Source organism: Helianthus annuus, chromosome 14, assembly GCF_002127325.2.
Source record: "Helianthus annuus cultivar XRQ/B chromosome 14, HanXRQr2.0-SUNRISE, whole genome shotgun sequence".
Lineage (NCBI taxonomy): Eukaryota > Viridiplantae > Streptophyta > Magnoliopsida > Asterales > Asteraceae > Helianthus > Helianthus annuus.
The window spans coordinates 132,184,157-132,209,295 of record NC_035446.2 but is presented as its reverse complement, the minus strand read 5'-3'; the positions used below and the strand labels follow the sequence as shown (position 1 = coordinate 132,209,295).

Genomic DNA, 25,139 nt, shown 5'->3' with positions numbered 1-25,139 from the left:
AAGTGCGTAACGGATAACCATATAAATCATATACAAGTTTCTGAGATTATATGCACCAAATATGTTGTGATATCAGTAAGATATGTCTTATTATGCCCCAAATGATTTTAAACTCAATTTACGCCTCATAAGGGCATTTTAGTCATTTGAAAGGGTATAAAAGAGTTAAACTAGCAATCTGAGTTATATATCTGAATAAATCAGTAATTATACTTAGTTTATCATGTTATAACAGTAGGGTATTATATATATATGTGAATTTTATTAATTATAACCATCTTATGCACCGAAAGGACATTTTGGTAATTTCACATAAGCCTAAAAGGTCAAAACTGGAAATCTGAGTTTCAAACTTTAGTTTACTGTTATAATATAAGATTTTACTAAATATATCAGTAGGTATTGACTCTTATATATAAAAACTAGTTTCGACATATACTATGTCGTAAAAATGCCTAAAAAGGCGATTTGGAGCCAATTCCGGGTTTTAAAAGAGAAGCTGATATTTTTATAATTCCAGAAGGCTCAAAATAATATATTTAACATAATAAATCAGTAGAAAAAGGTTTGAGGTCAAAAGGATTCATAAAACTCATTTTATAGCCCAAAAGGGCAAAACCGGCATTAGCCGAATTAAGCTTAAAACTTTAAGTTATGCTCAACCTAAAAATAAATAAAAATCTTTAAAATTCCCAAAATGTTATTATATATCAGTGGGTATAAATTTTTGATATAAAAATAGGGTTTAGATAGGCTACATGCTAATTATGCTAATTAATTACTAAGAAAGCTTCTAATTACGCTAATGAGCATAACTCTTAATCTAGACCTCAAACTGATGTCAAATTTTGGTTACAAGTCTATAATTTGGTAACTAAGACGTCTACCCTTTTATATTTTCAAAAATCATATTTTATGAATATTTGGGCATAATGGTCAACATATGGGCATTTAACGGAGATTTGCATAATAATTAGACAACTAGTGAACTAAGCCGTATAATCACAGAGGGTTATAAGAACATGTTACTAGGTCCAAAAGAAGTTCTAAGGCAATCCTAAACTTGACTAAAACGGGTCAGAACTGAAAGTCAAAGCGAAAGTCAAACTATGCGACTTTCGGTTCCAAACCGGGTCTAAACAGAAAATTGTCGAGTTGAACATGTTGGGACATGTTCTTACATTAGTTACCAAGTTATTTTAATGATCAAACAGGTTGCATGTATCCTACATTGCTAATTATGAGTTAATTTGGATTTAAGCATTCTGTTGACTTTTTAGAGTATACTTTGACTCGACAATTAACATGGTTAGAGTGGGAATCTGGAAATACCCTTTTAAGGGTTTGTTACCCACATAATTACCTACTTATAGGTACTTTTAATTCGAGATTTGAGTGAGTAATTATGGTCTAATCTCGAAGTCAAACCTTAATTACGATGGTTTGACTTTTAGCTAATTAACTAAGCTAAAATGGATTAAGGATGATTAGGATCACTTACAATGGTCCTAAATAGGATTAGAGACTTAAGGGAATCTTGGTTGCTGTCCAGAGAAGCTCCAAGGTGCTTGAACAAAAATGCAAGTGAGCAAGTCCAAATGATCACAACTCAAGTCCTTTTATAGTGAACCATATGGTCCAAGATCATGCCAAGTGACCCTACAATTGATGTGAGATGGTTCCAGGTGCCCCTATGTGCCTAAATACTGCCTAGCAAGTCCCTGGTTTCAAAAACCATCCATTTAAGTCGGTGTAACAGGCTGAACAGGCAGCTGTCCAAAACCTGCTGCCAGCGACAGCCTTACGGACCGTAAGCCTAAGATCTTGCGGTCCGTATGCTCCTCTTGCGGACCGTATGCTGAAACAGTTACTGTCCGTAACCGACCTTTGCTGAAATCGCCCATGTATGCACCTTACGGACCGTAAGCCATGACCCTTACGGTCCGTAACCGTTGGTCAAAGGACAAAAATTTGCAAACTTTCAAGCCCTGACCATGCAATCATACAAGTCCGAATCCATGCCATCTTTTTCAGTTGTGGGACCTTCTTGCTCAGCCATTGCATGCTTGTATATCCCTTACATGTTTTCACTTCACCTTGGATTCTTGTGGGAAGATGAAATTGACGGAAATACCAAGAACAAGTCTTGGATTCTCAATATAGTTGAACAAGACTTATAAAACTTATTTCAACTTCTTTTACAAGGATTTAATTCAGGAATATTCTTGTAGTAACATTCTTAGTAATCCAATTTCCATATAAAAATGGAATTTTATTTATTTAGAAACAACCGGTTAATATATAAGATGTTTATCAAACGATTTAAGGATCTTGGGATTTATAAATTTGGGTCGCTCAGAGGTGTTTTAATAACGTTTTAATAACATGTCGCCCTTGGGTCGTTCAGAGGTATTTTTAATAACATGACGCCCTTTTAAAAATCCTACCATACATCTTTATATTTGATCCGGGTTCCTGACACGTTTGTCCTACCTGACACGTGTCTTTATTTTATTGGACATGAATTTTCGAGGTGTTACAGCAAGCTCCTTTTATAAGTTGTAAAATTACCAAAACACCCTTATGAGGCATAGTTTGATTTTAAAATCTTAACGGGCATACAAGTTGATATCCTACTGATATTATAACTTGTTTAAAGTGTATTGGCATATGGAACTTGTTCATGACTCATCCGGTTACCTGATATCGCATATACGCGTACGGTTAGACTTACGTAACTAGTTTACATAAGTTTACCGAAAAGGGTTTAATCTTATCGTTTTGATCTCAAAATCCAGAAAGTACTTTGTTTACCCATATTATACAAGTCCTAGTACTTGTTGGGTTTAAACCACATTCTATTCGGTATACGCTTAATCTAGCGAACCTATTCTTAAGTATCAGGTCATATCTAAAGGAACTACCTTTGGCCCGTATACATTCTAACAGATAATAAATCTATTCATTCCAGACTATAGTACCCCCCAGATAATCGGACTTGGGTCAATAATACTTAGACTTACGGCTTTTGCCAAATATAGTCTTGTTGATTGGTAGCTAGCAAAAAGGTAAATACTCTTGACTTATTTTAGTGTAAACTTGGGATGGCAAATATGCCTCTTGGGATGGTTATTACATAAGTAAGTCGCCTATGATTGCGCAAAAATGTAAGAATACGGTTTAATCCGTTTACTTGATTATTATTGTAATTGGGGGTTACTGATACCATGTCCGGAAAACCCAATGGGTTAATCAAGTATATAATCTCGTAACAAGAATAATCCCAAGATATATTTAAAAGATCACCTACGGGTTTTCTATATGTATAAACTCTTTTCGAAAAACTATTTTCCAAAGAGTCAGTTAATTGTATTTACCAGCTTTGGCTGACGTATTTTCAAACGATTGAACAGCAGGTACCGAACCTTATAATAGGCTGGGAATAGGGGTCGGCTAGAATGAAGGCTAAGGAATTTGCACTCCTGATGCTTAAGGCCTATGATGTCAAAAGCTCTGTTTATTTGGATCCTGCCTGTGGGCATGTATCGAACGCTTGTAATACTTTTATACATTCAAGCTTTATTTTAATAATTTCAATCCAATACTTCCGCTGCATATTATTTTATTGTGATAACTGTTATCCAATCGTCACGAGTGTACCCATCCGGGCCCACCGGAGATCGGGGTGTGACAGTAGGTTAACACTTTAATATCAATACAAATGACCCGTACACGAACGTTCATTCATATCTGCCTCAAACATTTTTTCAAAACACTCAACAACTCGAGGTAAAGAAACAAACAAATGGCCACCCCTAAATCTGAACCCGTTCCTTACTTCCTTTATTGTAGCTGGACCGCCATTTATATGCCTATGACCCGACTACACTTGAATTTGACAACGGACCTTGACCCGACTACACCTTTCAACCGTTAAAACAAACTGAATCCACAAAAGGAGTTCAACAAGCCATCTGCAAACACCAGGCTCGATGACAGCCAAAATTGTAATTTGTACCATCAGAAAGATAGGAGAGAGTCCACATGCATCACTCAACACCTCTTCATCATTTGAATGAATAAGACACTGAAGGGTAGGCAATGATGGTTTTGTCTGCAAATTAAAAGAGAATGTTTTTTTTTTTTTTAATTTGACTTGCCATAGACCAAAAAAAACCCCGTAAATCACTTATCAAAATTGAATATAATTATCAAAGAAGAACAAACAAAAACTGAAAGTCGATTTCATCTTAACTCACCAAATCAACGGATAACTTTCCAACAAGGGTGGATAGTCAGCACTTTTTTGTCCACCCATATCTCTTTGACTTACATTGAAACCTAAATAAGATTTTCAGAAGTATATTTATAAAATTATAACCTTAACAACAACTAAAAAAATACAATTTAAAACAAAAAAAATGAAGCTGAAACAGTTAAATCCTAATTTGTAGGGATGGCAAAAATACCCGAGCCTGATGGGTATACCCGAACCCCGACACAAATTGGACGGGTATACCTGATACCCAACGGGTATTGGGCCAGGTATGGGATTAGATTTAAATTTTTTCACGGCTATGGGTTGGGTATGGGATTATGTGATTCCCGACCTGATTACCCGAAACCACATACCCGTTTACCCGAACTATATACTCGATCATATATCCGGATTTTTGAATTTATTTTTTTTTCCATTAACGGTTTTCTATTAGTATTTTTATTTTTGTATGTTCATAATATGAAAAAATAAATTTTCTTTTAGTATATATATTTGATAATAGTATTTATATTTTGTACGTTGTGAAGTATATACATATAAGTGTATAAGTACTATAAAGTTATTATTAATTTATAATAAAACTTATATTATGTAATGTACTTTTTTAATTTATAATTGTTGTTGTATAAATAAATTATATAATAATTGTAATAGTAAAAGAAATGTATTTGGAAACCCCAACGTATATCTTTTAACAAATTTATGGGTATACCCGATGGGTAATTACCCGACAAATACCCGACGGGTACTAGGTCGGGTAAGGGACACAATTTTACAAGTGGGTATGGGTATGGGATTACCAATACCCGACCCGAACCTGACTCATTGCCATCCCTACTAAATACCTGGTGAGACCCACGACGGAGCAGAAGCGCCGGTGGCCGGCAAAACAACCGCATAATTTTCCGGCCAGGTCAACATTCTAAACCCTAGTAATACGCATCTCAAAGACTCGATGATTTGTGCTTGATAATGGACGGTTCAAGTCACTGGGTTCTAGAATTCCATGGATGAAAGGGTTAAATGGGATTCAATCCACGTCTTCAATTGCATTCAATGCGAAAATTGAATGGACATTCAATCAAGAAATCGATTAAACATTCCATGATAAAAAACTGATGAAGTCATAGGACCACGGTGGTGTGAGATTAGGCATCAATTGAGGGAGAGAGGGGTAGGTGGGAAGAAAAAGTGTTAAAAATGGGGATTTGTTCTTGCCTTTTAGGTTGCCATCTTAAAAATGTTTCATTGGATACGGAAAATGAAAGGCGTCGGTTGAATTCTCCGGTGCTGATCTCCATATTACATTGAAGGAGGGATAAATTTCATTGATGAAATCTCTAAAATGCCCTTAAAGTGTCTTAAATCTTTGGATAATATGCAAGTTTAACCCCTCTAAAATAGTTTGGCTCTCTTGTACATGTTGCTTGAAGATGTGTACACAATGCAAAATTACCAAAAGGGTAGAAATCATAGTTCTCTTAATAAGGCAGTATAGATTAATGTATTTGTAAGTAATCAGCTTTCTTTTCTGTTGCCTTTCTTCATCATAAAAGAATAAAAACTTATTAGATTTTATTACTTTTCTTTCGACAAGAAAATAGAATTACCATTCGGCGACCAAGTAGGAGAAGCAAAGTTTTTAGGAGCACCTAAATTGAGAAGATTATGGGTATAAATCTTACAAGAAGTAAAAAATGATAGTTACCGCTAAAAAAGTAAACAGAATAAATAAATTTACTTCTGTTGTCTTTCATTCATTTCTTCCTTTCTTTTATAACCCGAGAACATAAGGAATCACCAAGCTAACATGCTGGGTTTATATTAGATCGAAACGTAAAATAAAGAAAATGATAACTAACTCGATTTAGGACCCGCAGGTGGTAACGGCGTTGTTAAACCAGGAAAGAATAGATGTAAAAACGTTGAATCACACACGTGCATTGCAGCATGTTAACTTGCGAAATTTATACTAAAACGTAAAACATTCTCGTAAATTTAAAATCAAATAAAGAGGTAAAAATGTAAATAAAAAAATATTGAAGTTCATGTGACGTTTTATGACTCTATTAAAGTTCAGGGGTTAGAAACGTAAGTTAGTTAAAGTAAAAATCAAGTTAGATGTTGTTGCGAGACTGTTAAACCGAACAAATATAAAAACGTTGAGCCACGCACCCGCGTTCCAGCATGTTAATTCGTAATAATTAAACTGAAACGTAAAACATAGAAAAATGATAACTTACTCGACTTAGGACCCGCGTATTGCAACAGTTTATTAAACCGAAAAAATAGACGTAAATACGTAGCACCACATAGGAGCAACAAAATTTAATAAAAAAATAAACCATTTAGTAAATTTATTATTAAATAAAGATATAGAAACGTAAATTGGTTAAATAAAATAAATATTAAAGTGTTGAAGTAGAGTCCTTTTGATAACTCTATTAAAAAACATTGAATAAGTTGTGGCGTGAGGTGTAAAATAACCATATAAAGATGGGAGGAGCCTGGGGCTCTGACCGCGTGTCTGTTGAAGAATGAGCCGGCGACTCATAGGCAGTAGCTTGGTTAAGGGAACCCATCAGAGCCAAAAGGTGCTGAGTTGAAATCGCATTCTAATTCTAACTAACGATTCTTGTGGCACCAGAAAGAATATTGTATGTTACTATATATTAATATATAAACGAATTGAAATAAATAGTAATTTAATATTATAATAATATATAGTTTTTTTTAATACTTTTATTATTTTAATATTATAATAATAATTATTTTCTTTACTTTTTAACTTTAATCCTTTTTTTAATATCAGGGGTTGGGATAAGTTTGGTGTCAAGCAGTATCGAACCAGTATTGGTATCGAAAATACCGGTACGATCCTGTTCGGTATCAGTACATGAAGGTAAAAACCGGCACTAATACAGAAAACGCCAAAAGTTGCTACCGAATTGATATTGGAAATCTTTTGGTTCGGGAAATTCAGTGTGACTACCCGGTATCATTTGCTCATCCCTGATCACGGTTACCGTACGAACAACTATGTCGTACAACTTTTTTTGTTGATTTTCTTCAACTTTTATTTTTTTCTTTTTTAGTTTTAGGGGTAGGGATGAGCTCGGTGTCTACCGATACAGAATCGGTACTGATACAGAAAATACCGGTTACAGTACCGGTATATGAAGGTAAAAAACGGTAGTGAACCAGTACCAGGAACGTCAAAAGTTGGTACCGAATTGGTAATTAAGATCTTTCGATTCGCCAAATTTGGTACTGGTAGCCAGAACAATTTGCTCATCTCTGACCACGGGTTTCATACGAACAACATCGTTACCATACAACTTTTTTGGTTGATTTTCTTTCGGTTATTTTTAGTGTTTTTTTCTACATTTTCTTTTTTATTCTTGTCAGCAGTTCTGTTCGCAACACGCTCGTAGTGATTTCAAAACATATATAAACACAGACTAAATAACAAAAGAAATTCGCCGCAACGCGACGAACTTATTTAAACCTAGTTTGCTTGGTTTGTGAGTCGAAGGATTTTGGGCTGCTTGGTTATATGGCTTTCGGTTGGCAGGTTGATTAGGAGAATCAAAACACAATCAAGATATTTATTTGTATCATATATACATAATCCTAACCTACACCCTTTTGGGTCAACTTGTTTAGTGCTTATTTGCAAACATGAATAACATCTCGTGACTTATTAATATTATTGGAGATTGAGTAAACTGCCCTTTGGTCATTGAGGTTTTGCCAGTTTTGCCACTTTAGTCTAAATTTCAAACTTTTTACATTCAGGGCCCTATGGTTTGGTTTTTATTGCCATTTTGGTCCAAATTTCAAATTTGACCAGATTTCCCATTAATGACCCTGCTATTTTGTCTTTACCCTCAGGGGCATTTTGGTCATTTTAGATTTATTATAAACATAAACACTATAAACATAAACACTGCACAAGGTCTCTCTCTCTCTCTCTCATAAACTCTCCCCCCTCCACTTTTCAAAACCCTAACCCCCAAATTCATCACCACCTCCACTTTCCTACCGTCTCCGACCACCACCACGCCGCCACCTCTGGACAACAACCAACACCACGATCCTCTCAAAACCCCAACAACCACCAACCAACTGTGGTGGGTGGTGTCGGTTGGGAGATCGAAGAAGAGAGAGACGAGTAGAGAGAAAGAGATTGACGAAGAGAGAGAGTACGAGGAGAGAGAGAGCGGTGGGAGAAGGGGGAGTCGATTTGATTTAGTGGCGGTGGTCAGGTGGCGGTGGTCAGGTACGAGGAGAGAGAGAGAGCGGTGGGAGAAGGGGGAGCCGATTTGATTTAGTGGCGGTGAGAGATTGACGAAGAGAGAGAGAGCAGCGGTGATGGTCAGGTGGCGGCGGAACGGTAGTGTAGGTGCTTAGTGCAGGTGAACTTTTCATTTTTTTTCTTTTGTTTTGAAATCGGTATTGATAGTTGATTTGATTTCGATTTGATTTAGTGGGCTTGTTTGTAATTTGGATACGGTTATTGGGTTTTGATCAAGATTTGATTTTGTTTATGGGTTTGTTTTTTAAGTTTGTGGGTGGTGTTGGCGGCAGTAGGATGGTGGTTGTGGTGGTGGGGATGATGCGGTGGTGGGGGTGGTGGTGGTATTTTAGAGAGAGAGAGCAGAGTTGTATGTTGAGAGAGAGAGAGAGAGAGATGTCTGTATCTTTGTTGAGAGAGGGAGAGATTTATTATAATTGAGTTATAATAAAGAGATAATAATTCTAAAATGACCAAAATGCCCCTGAGGGTAAAGACAAAATAGCAGGGTCATTAATAGAAAATCTGGTCAAATTTGAAATTTGGACCAAAATGGTAACAAAAACCAAACAACAGGGCCCTGAATGTAAAAAGTTTGAAATTTGAACTAAAGTGGCAAAACTGGCTAAACCTCAGGAAACAAAATGACAGTTTACTCTTGGAGATTAAATGAACTTCTTTTCTATAACTAGTGTCGTTTTAGCTCTTTTAATTTTTTCATTATTGCCAACTCCCAAGTAACAAATAATAGTTTATATATGTTGCTCGAGATTTAAGCAACCTGATGGAAAGATTTGAGAACGAGGAAATGAGTAAATATAGTTAGAAATATTGATTGAAGTTATTAGAAATAAAGAGTTAGTGTTAAGTAAAGTTTAATTTCACGTACTTTTGTAGAAATATTGATTGAAGTTATTAGAAATAAAGAGTTAGTGTTAAGTAAAGTTTAATTTCACGTACTTTTGTAAATGTAGACAGAAGAAAAAATAAAAATGAATATATCAAATTTCTAAATATGAACACTTTTGAATAGCTCTCTAAAAACTAAAAAGAAACTTTTTCAAATTTTAAAACTTAGAATTAGTTAGCACGTCAACCCATATATTAAATGGTTCATGTTTATCTTAATCAAATTATTAAATGCGTTGTGTTCGCATTCGAGTTGACTAGAAACACTATTTTCGCTAAACTAATTTCTATTTTTTATACATCTCACAATCGACTCTCTATCTTAGGGGTTGTTTGGCAATATCTGAATGGTTAAGTGCTGAATCAATAAGAGGTCTGAACCACTAAGTGCTGAACTAGTAAGAGGTTTGAACCATTAAGAGCCTGTATAATGCCTAACCGTTCAGAGTCAAATGTCTGACCAATTCAGATTAGAGGTCTTAACCATTCAGACTTTGTATAAATCTTAACCATTCAGAGACAAATGTCTGAACCATTCAGACATCTGCTCGTGAAACAAACAGTCTGAACCATTAAGTGCTGAACCAGTAAGAGGTCTGAACCATTAAGAGGTAAACAAACAGCCCCTTACTTAAAAAACTTATTTTATTGTTTTTTATTGGTTTGATACACTACCAATGATATATAGATTGATGGATTGTAAGCCCTTAAATGTAGATGGTCAATTTAGTTTTCTTTTAAATTTTCTATATTATAGTGGATCCAAGTGGTGATTTTTAATTAATTTCTATGATTCTTCCTTAATATTTAGATGGTCCTATATGAACATATGTCGAAACGCCCTAAATCCGGAGGTCTCGCCTATAGGATTTACACATCAACAAATAGTTAATTACCATAAATTTGATTTAAACACAACAGAAACTATAAATCTTCACAAGCCATTAAAAAGTAATTAACCATCTTAAATGGGATGCTAGTCATTTGATGGGAGCCTTGGCACAAGCTGGCCAACAACTTGTCCAATCAACCAGATGTGCATACTAAAACTCAGCTATGCCAGGTGAGTTCTAGTTTAATTAAAGAGTAAAATGTACAGATAATCCCTGTGATTTGTCAAATTAACACCTATAGTCCCTAATTTTTCAAAATTACACTCGTACTCCCTGTGGTTTAACAAGTTGTTACTCAGATAGTCCCTAGAGTGGATGGCCGTTAATTTTCTCAGTTAAGGGGGTGTGAAATGACATAATTACCCTTGCTAAAAAGAAAACATTTAAATTAAAACCTCCACAACCTGCAACCTCCACCCTACCCCCTATCCTTATTCCACATCCACCTGCAACCTCCATAACCTCTACCTGCAACCTCCACAACCCACTATTATCCACTCACCGTTCACCTCAGATCCACCATCTACTCTAACAACCAACAGATACAACTAACCTCAACCGCCATCATCTTCCCCCAACTCGACCCGACAACCCAAAAACCTCGATCGTCCACCACCACCATTGAATTCCATCAACCACGACCTACAATCTAACCCCCAACTCCCTCCGACCTGAAACCCATTTTTTCAATATTATTTCACTCATAAATAAACTATATAAATTCACCGTTTGACCGGCCATCTCAAGTATTCAATGGCATCTGATTTGTTCTTAGCCTCATGTGTTGATTTTATAAGAAACCTTCATAGTTTCGCATGTGGTTTTCATCATTTAGGTGAAATCTTCTTGGATTTCCACATAAACCCTTTTCTAAACTCATCACCTAACAACCTCCTAAATACCGGAAAACTAGGTACAGAACTCCGGCGGCGACGACGAGGAGGATTAGAAGGATGAAAACGGCGGCGAGTGTCCAGCAGAAGCAACAACTCCGTTTAGGTTTCCGATTAGCGAGTTTTTGGGCTTTGCGAGAGTTTTCCGGTGGCAGAATGTGGTAGATCGGGTCTTTAGGGATCTGGATGACGTAAGTGCCTTACAGAAGAAGTGGCTTGTGGTCGGAGATGGGTGGTGGCTTGATGGCGTCAGGAGGCGGTTGAGGGTGAAGATGATCTGCCATTGGAGGTGTGAGTGAAGATGTGGAGATTTTGGAATGAAGGTGGAGAATGGCGTTGATATAGGGAAGGGTAGATTTTATTTTAATTGTTTTTCTTTTAGCAAGGGTAATTATGTCATTTCAAACCCACTTAACTGAGATAACTAACGACCATTCACTCTAGGGACTATTCGAGTAACAACTTGTTAAACCACAGGGAGCACGAGTGTAATTTTGAAAAGTTGGGGACTATAGGTGTTACTTTGACAAACCACAGGGACTATCCGTGCATTTTACTCTTAATTAAAACAACAACAAAGTTTAGCAAACATTAAACTCGTTGAGCAAGTGAGGCACATTAGTGCATCTCGTAAGCGTATACTATGTAATAAGCACATCCCTTTAAAATAAATTGTAACACTTTACTATAAACGGTAACATGCACACTATACTTTACGTAGTTAATCAACCACAAACAAACAAACAACAAAGTCACTGCCCCTTTATCATTTAGTCACAGTGTTAGCTTTAGACACCATGGATGACCACAACCTTAACATTAAGCATTGTCTGAGACTTCAGTGTTACTATACTTTGAAAAATTTAGTGAGTATACCTCCCCATTCTTTACCAGACATGAGATTTCATGACCCTTAGTAAGCCTAGATAAGTCTTCCAGATAATGTGAAAGGGGTCAACTATCATTATATACTATTAGGCACAAAGTAGACATTGTGCTCCATACGCATGGACAGATTTTGCGCCCTAACCCTACATTTCGCCAAACTATGCATGTGGAAACAACGCGCGAGCATGACCTTGCGCATCTGCCAAGCGTGAACTGTACCTAACCTATAAAGCGAAAACTATAAAGCATAGACTATAACGTGTAAAGGACATTGCGCTCATGAAGTCTCATATTGATGTAGATGTTCCGGTCTAATAAAAAACCATTGGTATGTTTGGTATGGTATAGTGGAATGGATGGCGGAATGGAATCGACGAGGTAATGGAATGGATGAGGTAATGGAATTGATCATTACCATTTCATGTCTTGTTTGGTTACCATGTGAGAATGGAATGAATCATTACTTTTTGTTGTTTTAGTTGGCAAGAAAAGACGAAGGAATAAAATCGGATGGCGGTGGTCAATGGTGGGCGAAGATGGTGGGTGGTAATAGGTGGCAGTTGTACCGGCGGCGGCGGGTGGTAAAAGCGGTGGAGGTGGGTGACGGTGGAGTTGGATGGCGGTAGTGACGAGGATGGTGGCGGCGGCGCCGGTGGGTGGTAGCGGCAGCTGTGGAAACGATGGTGGGGGTGGGTGGCGACGGTGGTGGTTGACGACGATGGCAGAGGTGAGTGGCGGCGGTGATCGGAGGTGGCAACGGTGGGTGGCGGTGGTGGACGTGGGTAGCGTCGGTGATCGGTAGTGGCAGAGACAGCGATGGCGGAGGTGGGTGGCGGCGGTGATCGGAGGTGTCAATGGTGACAATAGGTGGCGGTGGTGGGGACGGAGGTGGGTGGAGGCAACGACAGTGGCAGGTGGGGGCGGTGGCGGTGGTGGCGAATGTGGTGGTGGCAGTGGTGGTGTTATCGGTGGGTCGCGGGTTGCGGCGATGGGAGGTGGTGGTGGTGGTCGGAGCTGGCTGGCGGCGGTGGGTGGGTGGCGGCGGTGGGTGGGTGGCGACGGAGGTGGGTAACGACGGTAGACGACGGTGGTGGATGGCAGAGGTGATGGTGGGTGGTGGCAACAATGGTCGGTTGTGGTGTATTTAATGAAGGATTAAGAGAGAATGGAATGGAAAAAAAAACAGGGTGGGGGACGGATGCAATGATTTTGAGGGAATGGAATGCATTTTAGAATGGGCGATTCCATTCTATCGACCAACCAAACACACTTTTTTTCATTCCCTCGTAATTGTCCATTCCATTCCACCCTTCATTCCCGCATACCAAACGCTACCTTAAGTTATTCACTTCATCATCATCATCATACAAAGTATATCCCACCAATAGCAAAGCTAAGGTAGGGTCTGAGGAGGGTGAGATGTAGACAGTCTTACCTCTATCCCGTAAGAATAGAGAGACTGCTTCCAATGAGACCCACGGCTCTATAGGGAATACATGTTCGTGTTCGATTGTAAAAACTAGATTAAGTAAATATTAAGCAATTTATAGTTGATTGATTTGGAGAATTTTGGTTAATTATGTTTAAAAAAGTTATCAGATTTAAAGAAATGTAACACCCTTCGGATTATGAACGGCCTCGTGGTGCTTCCCTTTGATCCTTTGAGGAAATGGCTCGAAACATGCTTTCCCTCTCTAAACTCTTGTAAAAAAAATGATTTTTTTTCAAAAAGTTGATTTTTTTTTAGGATTTTTGAAAAAACCTTTCGAGTAAGATTGAGTTATCTAAATTCTCACAACTCGCATGAGTTTTCATTTTACCTTAATCCTATATATATGAACATTTAATAAAAAGTTTTATAAACAAATAAACAATACGATTTAGATTTCTTTTATTTTTCGTACTAAAATCTTAATCTGAGATTAATTAAAAAAAATTGGGTTCAGTTTCATGTTATATAGTTTGTCTGTTTGAAATATGTAAAACGTTTCAATTTTTTGAACGGCCAACGAATCCTTCAAATGGGCTATTGGAGAAATTCATCACACCGGGATACACTCGCCTCTGAATCGGGGAAAACCCCTACCTAGGGCCGAAGCCCGTGAACTCTCGCCCGAAAGCACAACAGTGCGGTGAGGTAAAACCCATTCAATTCAAAGATCGAACTAGCGATGTCCACCTATTTGTCTAGTCTTCCATCATCACCAGGTGCCGAAGAAAATAATGGGGAGGGCAGGAATCGAACTTGGATCCCTAAGAACACCAAGACTCTCCCTTACCATTCCATCATCACCTCATTGGCATGTAAAACGTTTCATGGCACAATAGATTCTCATAAATCTTCCTTGGGCAAATTGGGATGTAAATCCAGCTGGTGCGCTTTCTGGAGATGGTGGGGACTAATTGCAGCTCTCTTTTTGCACTCCCCTCAAATTTCAATTGTTTCAAAATTCTATCTCTAGCCATTTTTGTCTCTTTTTGTGGATTGTTTTCGAGATGGGTAAGTATAAATCATTCTTGGCTTTCTGTCCATGTTTATGGGTATGTTTATGCTTGTATATATTATAAGGTGGCTCCCTCCACATTCATATTTTTGTACTTTTGAACTACTCCCAAATTATTGGGGTTGTGAGTTTATTCATAAAAAAAGAAAAAAAAAAAAGAAAGAAACTGCAAATGTCTCATACATTAATATTGATTAAAAACACTACATTAATATTGATTAAAAACACTACTAGAAAAATGCTACTATTTACACGTCAATATAGGTTGCTCCTATCATCTTATCTTTCTGTGAGAAACAAAGGCAAAACTTTTTTTCTCGGTGGAGAACTTATTTTGTTAAAATATACTAGCAAGAAGGTAGCCATAATAAAACATACTTAACAACCTCAATGTGGAGGAGAGTTTACAATTTTAAATTACACCAATGGCTCCAATGTACAAGGACTAAACTTCTCCTGATTCTTGACCTAAAAAAAAAAAAAACCCTCTTGTCGCCTTAATTTCTTGGATGTTTGCTTCTATGTCATTGAAAGTCCTATCATTCTTTGCTCTCCATATACAGCATAGAGATATTATGAAAACTGCTACTCGATAAAATCAGATAAACTTATAATAGAAGTTTTAATTTTTAATCGTCAACTCCAACGTAATTAAGTTGGCTTGGATAAAACTCATCGGCAAACTAGCTATATTTCCTGTCATATGTTAGTGAAACTAAGAGCACTAGCTTCAACAATGTTATTCCATGGTAAATGATATTTGATGTATGAACGTTTCTTGCTGAAAATGTGCTTGCACACATGGGGATTTTGTGGTGTCTGTAAGAATTGAGAATAATCTCTTGCCTTTCTCATTAACAATCAACCCTATAAGTAATTACAGAAGATCTCCTATTTTTGGAGATAATGACCACAATAATTACATTACAATATTTACTAATAATACAGACTTGATTGGCGCCTATTACACCCCCGCAGTCGAAGCGGGAGGGGAACGAACGCTGAGACTGGATCTAAAATCGTCAAAAAGAATCCGGGGCAGCCCTTTTGTGAAGATATCCGCAACTTGGAAACGAGAAGGCATATGCAGAACGCGAATTAAGCCCTTTTGGACGTGTTCTCGGACAAAGTGTATGTCTAGCTCGATGTGTTTGGTCCGTTGATGTTGAACCGGGTTCCCCGACAAATAAATGGCACTCACATTATCACAGTAGACTAATGAGGCTTTGGATAGGGGCCGGTGTAGTTCGAGAAGTAAGTTACGGAGCCAACATATTTCGGCTACAACATTGGCCACCCCCCGGTACTCGGCTTCAGCACTTGGAGCGAGCGATAGTGGACTGACGTTTAGAGGACCAGGACACGAGATTGTCTCCAAGATAAACACAATAGCCAGATGTGGAGCGTCTCGTCTCAGGGCAACCGGCCCAGTCTGCATCTGTGTATGCTCGGATAGGCAGGGCAGATGAGGAAGATAAGTGAAGCCCATAATCAACGGTGCCCTGTAAGTACCGAATAATACGTTTGAGAGCATTCCAATGAGCCTGACAGGGAGAATGCATATGCATGCAAATCTGCTGAACTGCATAAGTGATGTCAGGCCGGGTGAAAGTAAGGTACTGTAAAGCACCAGCTAGACTCCGGTAAGTAGTGGGATCATCATAAGGAGAGTCGGGGACACTTGATAATTTGCTCTGGGTGTCCACAGGGGTAGCCGCAGGTTTGCATGCGTCCATGCCTGCACGGTGAATAATGTCCTTTGTGTAGGACTGCTGAGAAAGAAATAAAGTATTACCCGTCCGAGCAACCGAGATGCCCAGAAAATAAGAGAGAGGGCCTAAGTCTTTCATTGCAAACTCGCCGGCCAAGGTGGTCATAAGTTTCTGACGTAAGAGATCAGAAGATGTGGTGAGGATGATGTCGTCAACATAGATAAGAAGGTAGGCGACATCCGTCCCATGGTGATAAATAAACAGAGAATTATCCGACTTGCACTGTGTGAACCCATGTTGAATAACGAAGTCAGTAAACCTTTGATACCAGGCCCGTGGGGCTTGTTTGAGGCCATAGAGTGACTTTTTGAGGCGGCAAACATGGTCAGGATAATCATGGTGACGAAATCCCATCGGTTGATGCATATAGACAGTTTCCTGTAGGTGACCGTGTAAGAAAGCATTGGTGACATCCAATTGATGGATGGGCCAAGACTGAGAGAGAGCCAATGTAAGAACAGTCCGAATGGTAGTGGGCTTGACAACTGGACTGAATGTTTCACCGCAATCAATGCCAACCTGTTGGCTACGACCATCACATACCAACCCTTACTCTTCCATGGCCGACAACAAACTACACCCCGCTGTCACGGTGTCCAATATCAAGCACTTTGTTTACGTCACTCTCGACAATGATGCCGCTGACTACAACATGTGGTCAGAACTTTTTCGGATTCATTGCACGGCTTTCCTCGTAGCCGATCACCTTGAACCTCGCCCAACCAAAGATACCTCCTCCTCATCCACGGAAAAACAACCCACCTCTTCTCCGACAGACTCATGGGAACGCCTTGATGCCATAGTCCTACAATGGATCTATGGCACCATATCTTAGGGTCTTCTCAAAACCATTATCAAAAAGGGCACCACAGCGTATGATGCCTGGGTAGCGATCAAAAATCTCTTCCAAGACAACAAAGCTACCCGCGCCCTACACCTCAAACAGCAATTCGCTAACACTCGCCTTGAGAACTTCTCGTCCATGAACGAATACTGTCAAACTCTCAAAGTTTTAGCCGACCAACTCAGCAATGTTAACGCGGCTGTTGATGAACAAGATTTGGTTCTACAAACACTTGCTGGGCTTACTGAGCAATATGAGACCGTGGGTACCATTCTTCAAAACACTAAGCCATTGCCTTCCTTTGTTGAGGTTCGTTCTCAGCTTTGTATGAACGAAACGACCAAAGCCAATCAAGCCATGCATTCTGCCAACAAAGCCGCCACTGCCCTTCACGTTCACAGCCCCTCTTCTCCCGCTGCACCCTCATCCGCCACCCCTACTCATTCGGATCCCATGCGTGGCCGGCCCAAGACTCGTGGTCGAGGAAGGGGCCGTTCTTCATCTTCCCAGTCCACTAGGCCAAGGTCACAAAACAACCAATATCCACAGCCCAATCACCCCTATATAATCTTTCCAAACAATTGGGCCTCAACCCAATGGGCCAACTTCCAAAATAACCTAAATCGCTTTAGCCCACAACAATCCAACCCACCTTGTCCCTACCCGTCAACCCCACGGTCCAACACTTCCCAGGGTATTCTCGGCCCCCACCCTGCTCAGGCCCACGTGGCGACCTACAGCCCGACACCAACGGATATCGCACAGGCACTCTACACCCTCTCTATGAGCCAACCCACGGATCCGATTGGTTACATGGATACTGGTGCAACAGGACATATGGAGCAGCCAGGTATAACCTCTCCGTCTGTTTTTAATTCTTGCACTAATAAACAAATAATTGTTGGAAATGGCACCTCTATTCCGGTTGTTGGACAAGGCAATAAAACCCTACCACCACCCTTTCCACCCTTTAAATTAAACAATATACTTTATGCACCTAACCTTATCAAAAACCTCATATCGGAAGGGTGGTCGAACAAGAAGAGAGGAGGTTTAGGATCTTAGGGTTGATACCATGTAAGAATTGAGAATAATCTCTTGCCTTTCTCATTAACAATCAACCCTATAAGTAATTACAGAAGATCTCCTATTTTTGGAGATAATGACCACAATAATTACATTACAATATTTACTAATAATACAGACTTGATTGGCGCCTATTAGTGTCTTTAGTCTAAATTCTTTATTTTGTCATCCGTTTCAAATGTTTTACCTATGAAGTACGGGGACGGCTATGAGCCTCTTGTACCCGTCCCGGGGACGGTTTGGGGACGGAAATGCCGCAGGGACGGCTAGGGACGTTTCCAAAACGCATCTTGAAATCAGGGGACGGCAACCAAACGTTTTGGGGACGGCAACCAAACGCTTCCTTTCATTTTTAGGGTTTTTAGGGTTTAGGGTTATGTAACTTTATGTATTTTGACATTTAGACCCTCTATCTTTCACTAGTTTTTATTTATTCTCTAAAACTTGTAAAAATTTACATAAAAAGTGTAAAATTAGTTTGTGCATTTTAACATTTAACTCCCTTTATTTTCACTAGTATACATTTGGTTCTTAGGTTTATAAATTATTACATACAAAGTATAAAACTAACATTATATGTGTATATATAAATTATAAATAACTATTTTCTTATATATTTTTTTGCCGTACATTTGCCGTACCCGTACCTGTATCATGGATTTTTGTGTTTTGCCATTCCCCGTACCCGTATCGTCCCGTACCCCAGTCCCGTGCTACATAGTGTTTGACTAATAGATTCTCTGTGGTGGCTGAATTTGTGTTTTTGCATTTTAGTTGCTAGAGGATACTATCCAGCTAGATTGACTTTTAATTTTAGTTGTTTGGACTTTGGAGGACTGGTCAACTACGATGCTAGGATGTTCACAGTCTCATACTTATGCATGGACCATGGAGTATTTACTTTGCAGCAGTGCAGTCTTCAAAGGTCCATTGGAGAGGTTCCTGATGATAGTAACAACTGATCTTTTGGTTTGTGGTTGTATATGCGTGTAATCATATATCATCTAGAACATGTTTGTACTTCTTGTTCATTTTTTTCAAAAATTCATAGTTTTATCATTGGATATATCTGAGGGAACAAATTATTTCGGTCATTTGTACGGAGTAATATAAAAAGTAGGTAAAGCAAGCATGGCGTGAAATATGCTTTAATCATGGCCAGAATTCCATTTTAGCAATGTGTTTCATTCATGAAGATACAAGTAGGATCAAAGGCAATTAAAGTTGATTAAACTAAGTCAAAAGGCAGCAGAAGAAAATAGTTTGATGGGGGCACTTGAAAAGACACATCGCCTAATATTTTGACATTTACACCACGTTTTGGATGGACGTAGCGAGTCCATACTAATGAAATGCGCGAGTATTGTGAATTTTTGAACGCCCATATAATTTACTTCGGCTACCCTAGGAGTTGTTAAGTTATTTAATGGTTATCCCGCCATCAGGTACCTTACGAGTTGTGAGCTTTAAGTTATTTAATGGTTATCCCGCCACCATGAGAAGGAATAGACAGATTTCTTGGTCTTTACAAGTGGCGGACCCAAGATTTTTTTTTAATTGGGTCCATTATTTTCGATGTTCAAAATTTTTATAACAAAATGTTAAAATTTCCGGGTCGGTCCTCGTTCGGGTCGGGTCAAAGCGAGGTTTGAACTAGATTTAAAAAAAAAAGAGAAAAATGGGCTTATACAAGGATTGAACTCATGACCTCTTATTGGAAAAGAAGGGGATTTACCACCACACCAGCTTTTATTTTCTTTCTATGGTGTCCACCTAATTATATTTATGGGGTCCTTATACAAGTTTAAATACCGAATCTACTAATTTTTTTAAAAACATTAGGGTCCGTGGACCCCGACCCACTCAATGTGGGTCCGCCCCTGGTCTTTACTACTAGGTTAGCCCGCACGATAAGACGGGTGTCACTGGCCAAGTCGTTTTTGAAGAGCGAAATCTAACCGGATCTGTCTAAAACAGTAATTATATTTGGGAATTATTATTATTTACCCTATCACTAGTACAAAAGCGTGTTGTGATTTATGCATTTTTGAGAATTTGAGAGAGCACCAACAAATATACCACCAAATAATGGGATTTGTTGGTGCTGCTCAATAAGAGCACCAATAAATCTCTAAACACATACAAACCAAATCAGTCCACCATTAAATCTCTAAACACCACCAAAAATCAATGATAGAAACCAAATTAGTCCACCATTAAACCTCTAAGCACATCACAAAAAAAACAATGATAGAAACCATAAGTCTCTAACATTAAATCTCTAAACACCACCAAAAAATCAATGATAGAAACCAAATTAGTCCACCATTAAATCTCTAAACACACCACCAAAAAATCAATGATAGAAACCATAAGTCTCTAACACGTGTCAATATGCATTTACCACCAGTTAATCAACTACTAGAATATCAGAAATTTTTGACACTGCTTTGATTTGTTTACTTTGGTTATCTTTATATTTTTAAAAATAAAATATAAAAATGTTATTGGTGATGGATTTTCTATTATCAACCGGTCCGTAAAATATACATTATTTGAACAAATGTTTTTTGTTTTATTTTATTTATAAAACATCAAAGATCTAATACAAAGGCGAATAGAAAAAAACTATACAAACAAAAAATGTATAAAATCTACAAGCATAATGAAACAAAATTAAATGTTCATGTGAAGCTACAAAGAATAAGATACAAACATGATTTCTTTAAAGCTATTTCCTAAAATAGAAATTTAAACACATACAATCAAACCAAATCAACATAGTGTATAATTGTACATCCTTGGCACTTCAAAGCATAAATGTCGTCCATCGTCATAATAGTTTTCCGGCGAGTATTTTCGGTGTATTTGATGGCATCACGCATAAAAATCATCAAGAAAGATCTTCAAAAATCTCGTGTCTCTTCGTAGATAAGGCCATTGATACGCTTTACACCACATTGCCGGTTTCTTGATACCGTGGAAAAAGTTCCGGAAAACTTTCCGGTGATGCTTTGCTCCTCCTTCACATTTTTCTCTCTCTAAAAAATATTTTGATTTTAAAATTGTGTCTGTATATATGTGGGTATAAAGGTTGTGTTTTTGAAGGCATGATTTGATCCATTGATTGAATAGAATGATAGCAATTGAAAACCGTAAGATTTTGATCCATGTGATGCCTAACAAAATGTTTTGATTGGTTCACTTTGTTGGTGCTATTAACAACTTCACCTTTAAAAAATCAATTTAATGGTGCTATTAACAGCTTCACCATCAAACAAATCAATTTAATGGTTTTGTACTAGTTTCCTTCATATAAATTAGCAACATTTTGTTGCTATATGTAGTTATACAATAGGCTTAGGGAGTATTTCAAAAAAAAGTTGATTTTTCAATTTTAACCCTTTTGATTTTTTTTATTTTTAACACAAAGTTTTTCAACTTTTACAGTTTAATCACAACTTTTGTTATTTTAAACTTTGGTTCCCCGTACGTTTAATCTTTCGCAACGTACGTGTGGGGTTCGACGTTTTTTCGTCTTATTATTCTTCCCATTTGACAGGCCCGTCGCAACGCGTCTATTTTTCTCCATTTGACCGGTTCGTCGCAACGCACGGGTCCTAGATCGACTTAGTTATTATTTTCTGCATTTTACGTTTCGGTCTAATTTTTTCATATTAACACACTATAACGGGTGTGCGTGGCACAACGATTTTACGTATGCTTTTCGTTTGGTGTTATATTTTCCTTTTTTATTTATTTTATTTCTACGAGCCTTTACGATGTTGGTGGTCACTGGCAGTGATGTGGCATTAGTGCTACATGACACTATTTGACGAACGTTTTTAACCTATTAAGTTTTTTACTAATAATTTGTTTCAATTTTATCCTTGTACCTCCTTTACTTAAAATCTAATTTTACGTACATATTTATATGTACATGTCGGTATGGATCTGATTTGCTCTACGTTTCGACGAAACTTTTTCTAAGAAACGAGTCATGTCAAATATAATACGTCTTTGTTTAAAAAACATTTTTACGTGCATATTTTTATGTACATTTCGCTATAAATTTGAGGGTTGGTGTACGTTTCGACAAATTTTTTTTTTTAGGAAACGAGTCAGTTCAAATATATTATGTTTTCGTGTTTATTTTATGAATGTTTCATAAAGTTTGTTTCGAATCGACTGAAGTCAAATTGTGGTTTCTTTTTTTTTTTTTCATTTTTTTCAAAAGCTCCAATTAGTCCCTTATGATTAAACGTGGCAACTTTTCTGTTATACCCATCACGTTTTCTGTATATGAGTCGGGTCACATATGATATGTTATGATTGTACAATATAAATTCGATTTACTATATGTTTTGATCCAGTCACGTTGCTTATGTTGGTTACATTGACTTCAATCAGATATGTCAAACACGCGTTTTCATATGGTTAACGCATCATATAACATTTTGACTAATCCATTCGATGTTCGTGATGTATGCGCGCCGCAACGCGCGCGGGTGTTATTGCTAGTGTATATTAATTTACAATTTTTCCTCTTACAAAAACACTATTCCTTTTTCTTTTCTTTTCACCTCTTTACTTTTTTATCTTCTACACTTTTTAATAGTTTTCTTCTTTTACATAACCTCTATAGTTTTTATCATTTACACTTTTAGCAATTTAGTTTTCATCTTTTACATATTTGTCACAAACATTTTTTAATTTTAACCCCAACACTCCTCCACTTTCAACTTTGGTCCCTTGTACTTTACCTTTTTTACAAATTTGCCGTTTTACCATTCATTCTAGATTATGCAAGTTAACAAGCTGCAACGAACGTGTGGTTCAATGTTTTACATCTATTTTTATACGGTTTAAAGGCTCCCTCAAAACTTGCAGGTCCTAAGCCGACTTAGTTATTCCTTTCTATGTTTTACTTTTTCGGTCTAACTTTTTGCGAGTTAACACGTCGTAACATACGTGCATGATTCATCATTTTTACACGTTTTAGTTTTTGTTCGGCTTAACGGTCGCGCTGCAAAGCGCGAGTTATAGATACTAGTTATTATAAGTTAGTAACTATATATACTTAAGTATTTAAATAAGATAATATTTAATTCAAATAATATTTAGTTATAAAAATAAAAATAGTAAATGTGAATTAAAATTTTAATTTAAAGTGTTATAAATAAGATAATACTTAGTGAGTTAAAATGTAATGAAGTCTTAATAAAATATTAATAATAAGTGCGGGCAAATTAATACTACCAATGTATGACAAATCGTAGTCCCCGGTCCTTGTTTGCAATCAAACTCTAATTATCATTCCTCTCCTATTTTTCCCTTGTCCACTCATGCTACAAACACCATTCGCGTTCCTCTCTTATTATAACATCGCCATCATAGAGACAAATCAAACCACTTGTTGGTCACACATCACCGTTGATTGATTTATCTTTTTTTATTTAATGGATTTTGTGAATGGGTAAAATAAAAATACACAAAAGCATAATATCATAATTCGATTTGGGGTTTGTCCATTATTGTGTAGGTAGTTGATGGTTCATATGTATTCGTATATGTGGTTGATGGGTGGGAGTGGTTGTGGAGTAGGTAAACAACGTTGGGATTTAACTGATGAAAGAATTAACATTGTCGGCAAATTGTCGGCGAATCCTAAACTTGCCTTCCACCGGAATAAGTGATTCATCTTGAATACCTCGAACCAAAGTGCTTTGGCGAATTGGTCATGGGATGAGATAAGAACTCTAAAATATAACACTCCAATTTTTTTTCAAGGATATATTTTAATAGTAAGGCTTGAAAATGAATTTATATTTATGAGGCCTCAATAATAAGGTAAGGCCTATGAAAGGTAAAATGGTAAAATATATGTGAAAAATCCATAAATGGAAAGGTGGTTCGAATCAACTCTCTTCTTTGCAACAACTTCGGCACATAGCTAGGGAGAGAAAGTGTAAACTGGTTGGATCTTGGCATCGGTACTCACGAGAAATCAAACGGGACCATTGGGGAAGCATCTTTGCACCATACTCAAACTGCGTGGTGGGTGTTGGGGATGTTTCTAGATTCATTGAAGGTTTCATGCATAAGGTTTAAGGTTTTGGTGAAATAGGTATGAAATCACATAAAATTTTACATGTTTATTTTTTATATATTTGAAGCTTGTAATTATGTTATATGAAGGTTTTAATGCAAGTCCGAGGTTAAAGTAGGAATCTTGACATATTGTTAGTTTTCTTTTGGTCAAAAAAGAAAGTTAGTATTCGCATGAATAGATAGTTTACGCATGATAATATTCGCAAGTATTTCTTATACATATAGTTTTAGTTTTCTCTAAGAAAGTATATCGTCTAATGTATCTGAATAGTTTAAGTATTCCCTGCTGATTCAAAGTGATAAGTATTCCCTGCTGAATAGTTACGATTCCGACCTAAATATTGCACAACCTTATGCATTAAGACACATAGTTCCTCGCATGACAATTGAGCCCTTGTTACCCTATGATAAAAATTAGGTAATGAAACATAAAGAGGTATGTTGACCCTAAACACCCCCTTTTCTTATCATTAATTACTACCTTTTTAGTTACCTCTTCATTTTTATTTTGAGCCATTTTTAAAAGTTTTACTTTTGGGTTTAAATAGACGCTAACGAAGAGTTGGTACTAAGACTCATTGTATCCTTGGAGGAACTCGGTATCTTAACATCACTATATTACGCCAACAATGAGTGCACTTACCCAACGTAAAGTGTAGTATG

The 25,139-nt window shown here is 37.4% G+C and overlaps 2 protein-coding genes across 2 annotated transcripts; one reads left to right on the top strand and one right to left on the bottom strand.

The window, feature by feature from the left end:
- Positions 1–15,976: 15,976 nt before the first annotated feature.
- LOC110923784 (uncharacterized mitochondrial protein AtMg00810-like) lies at positions 15,977–16,801 on the bottom strand. The gene has a single exon (XM_035983089.1). The coding sequence runs from the start codon at positions 16,799–16,801 to the stop codon at positions 15,977–15,979; it is 825 nt and encodes a 274-aa protein (XP_035838982.1).
- Positions 16,802–17,417: 616 nt separating this feature from the next.
- On the top strand, positions 17,418–19,327 carry LOC110923785. The gene is made up of 2 exons (XM_022167844.1): positions 17,418–18,129; positions 19,140–19,327. The coding sequence occupies exons 1-2, from the start codon at positions 17,418–17,420 to the stop codon at positions 19,325–19,327; spliced, it is 900 nt and encodes a 299-aa protein (XP_022023536.1).
- The last annotated feature ends 5,812 nt before the right edge of the window (positions 19,328–25,139 follow it).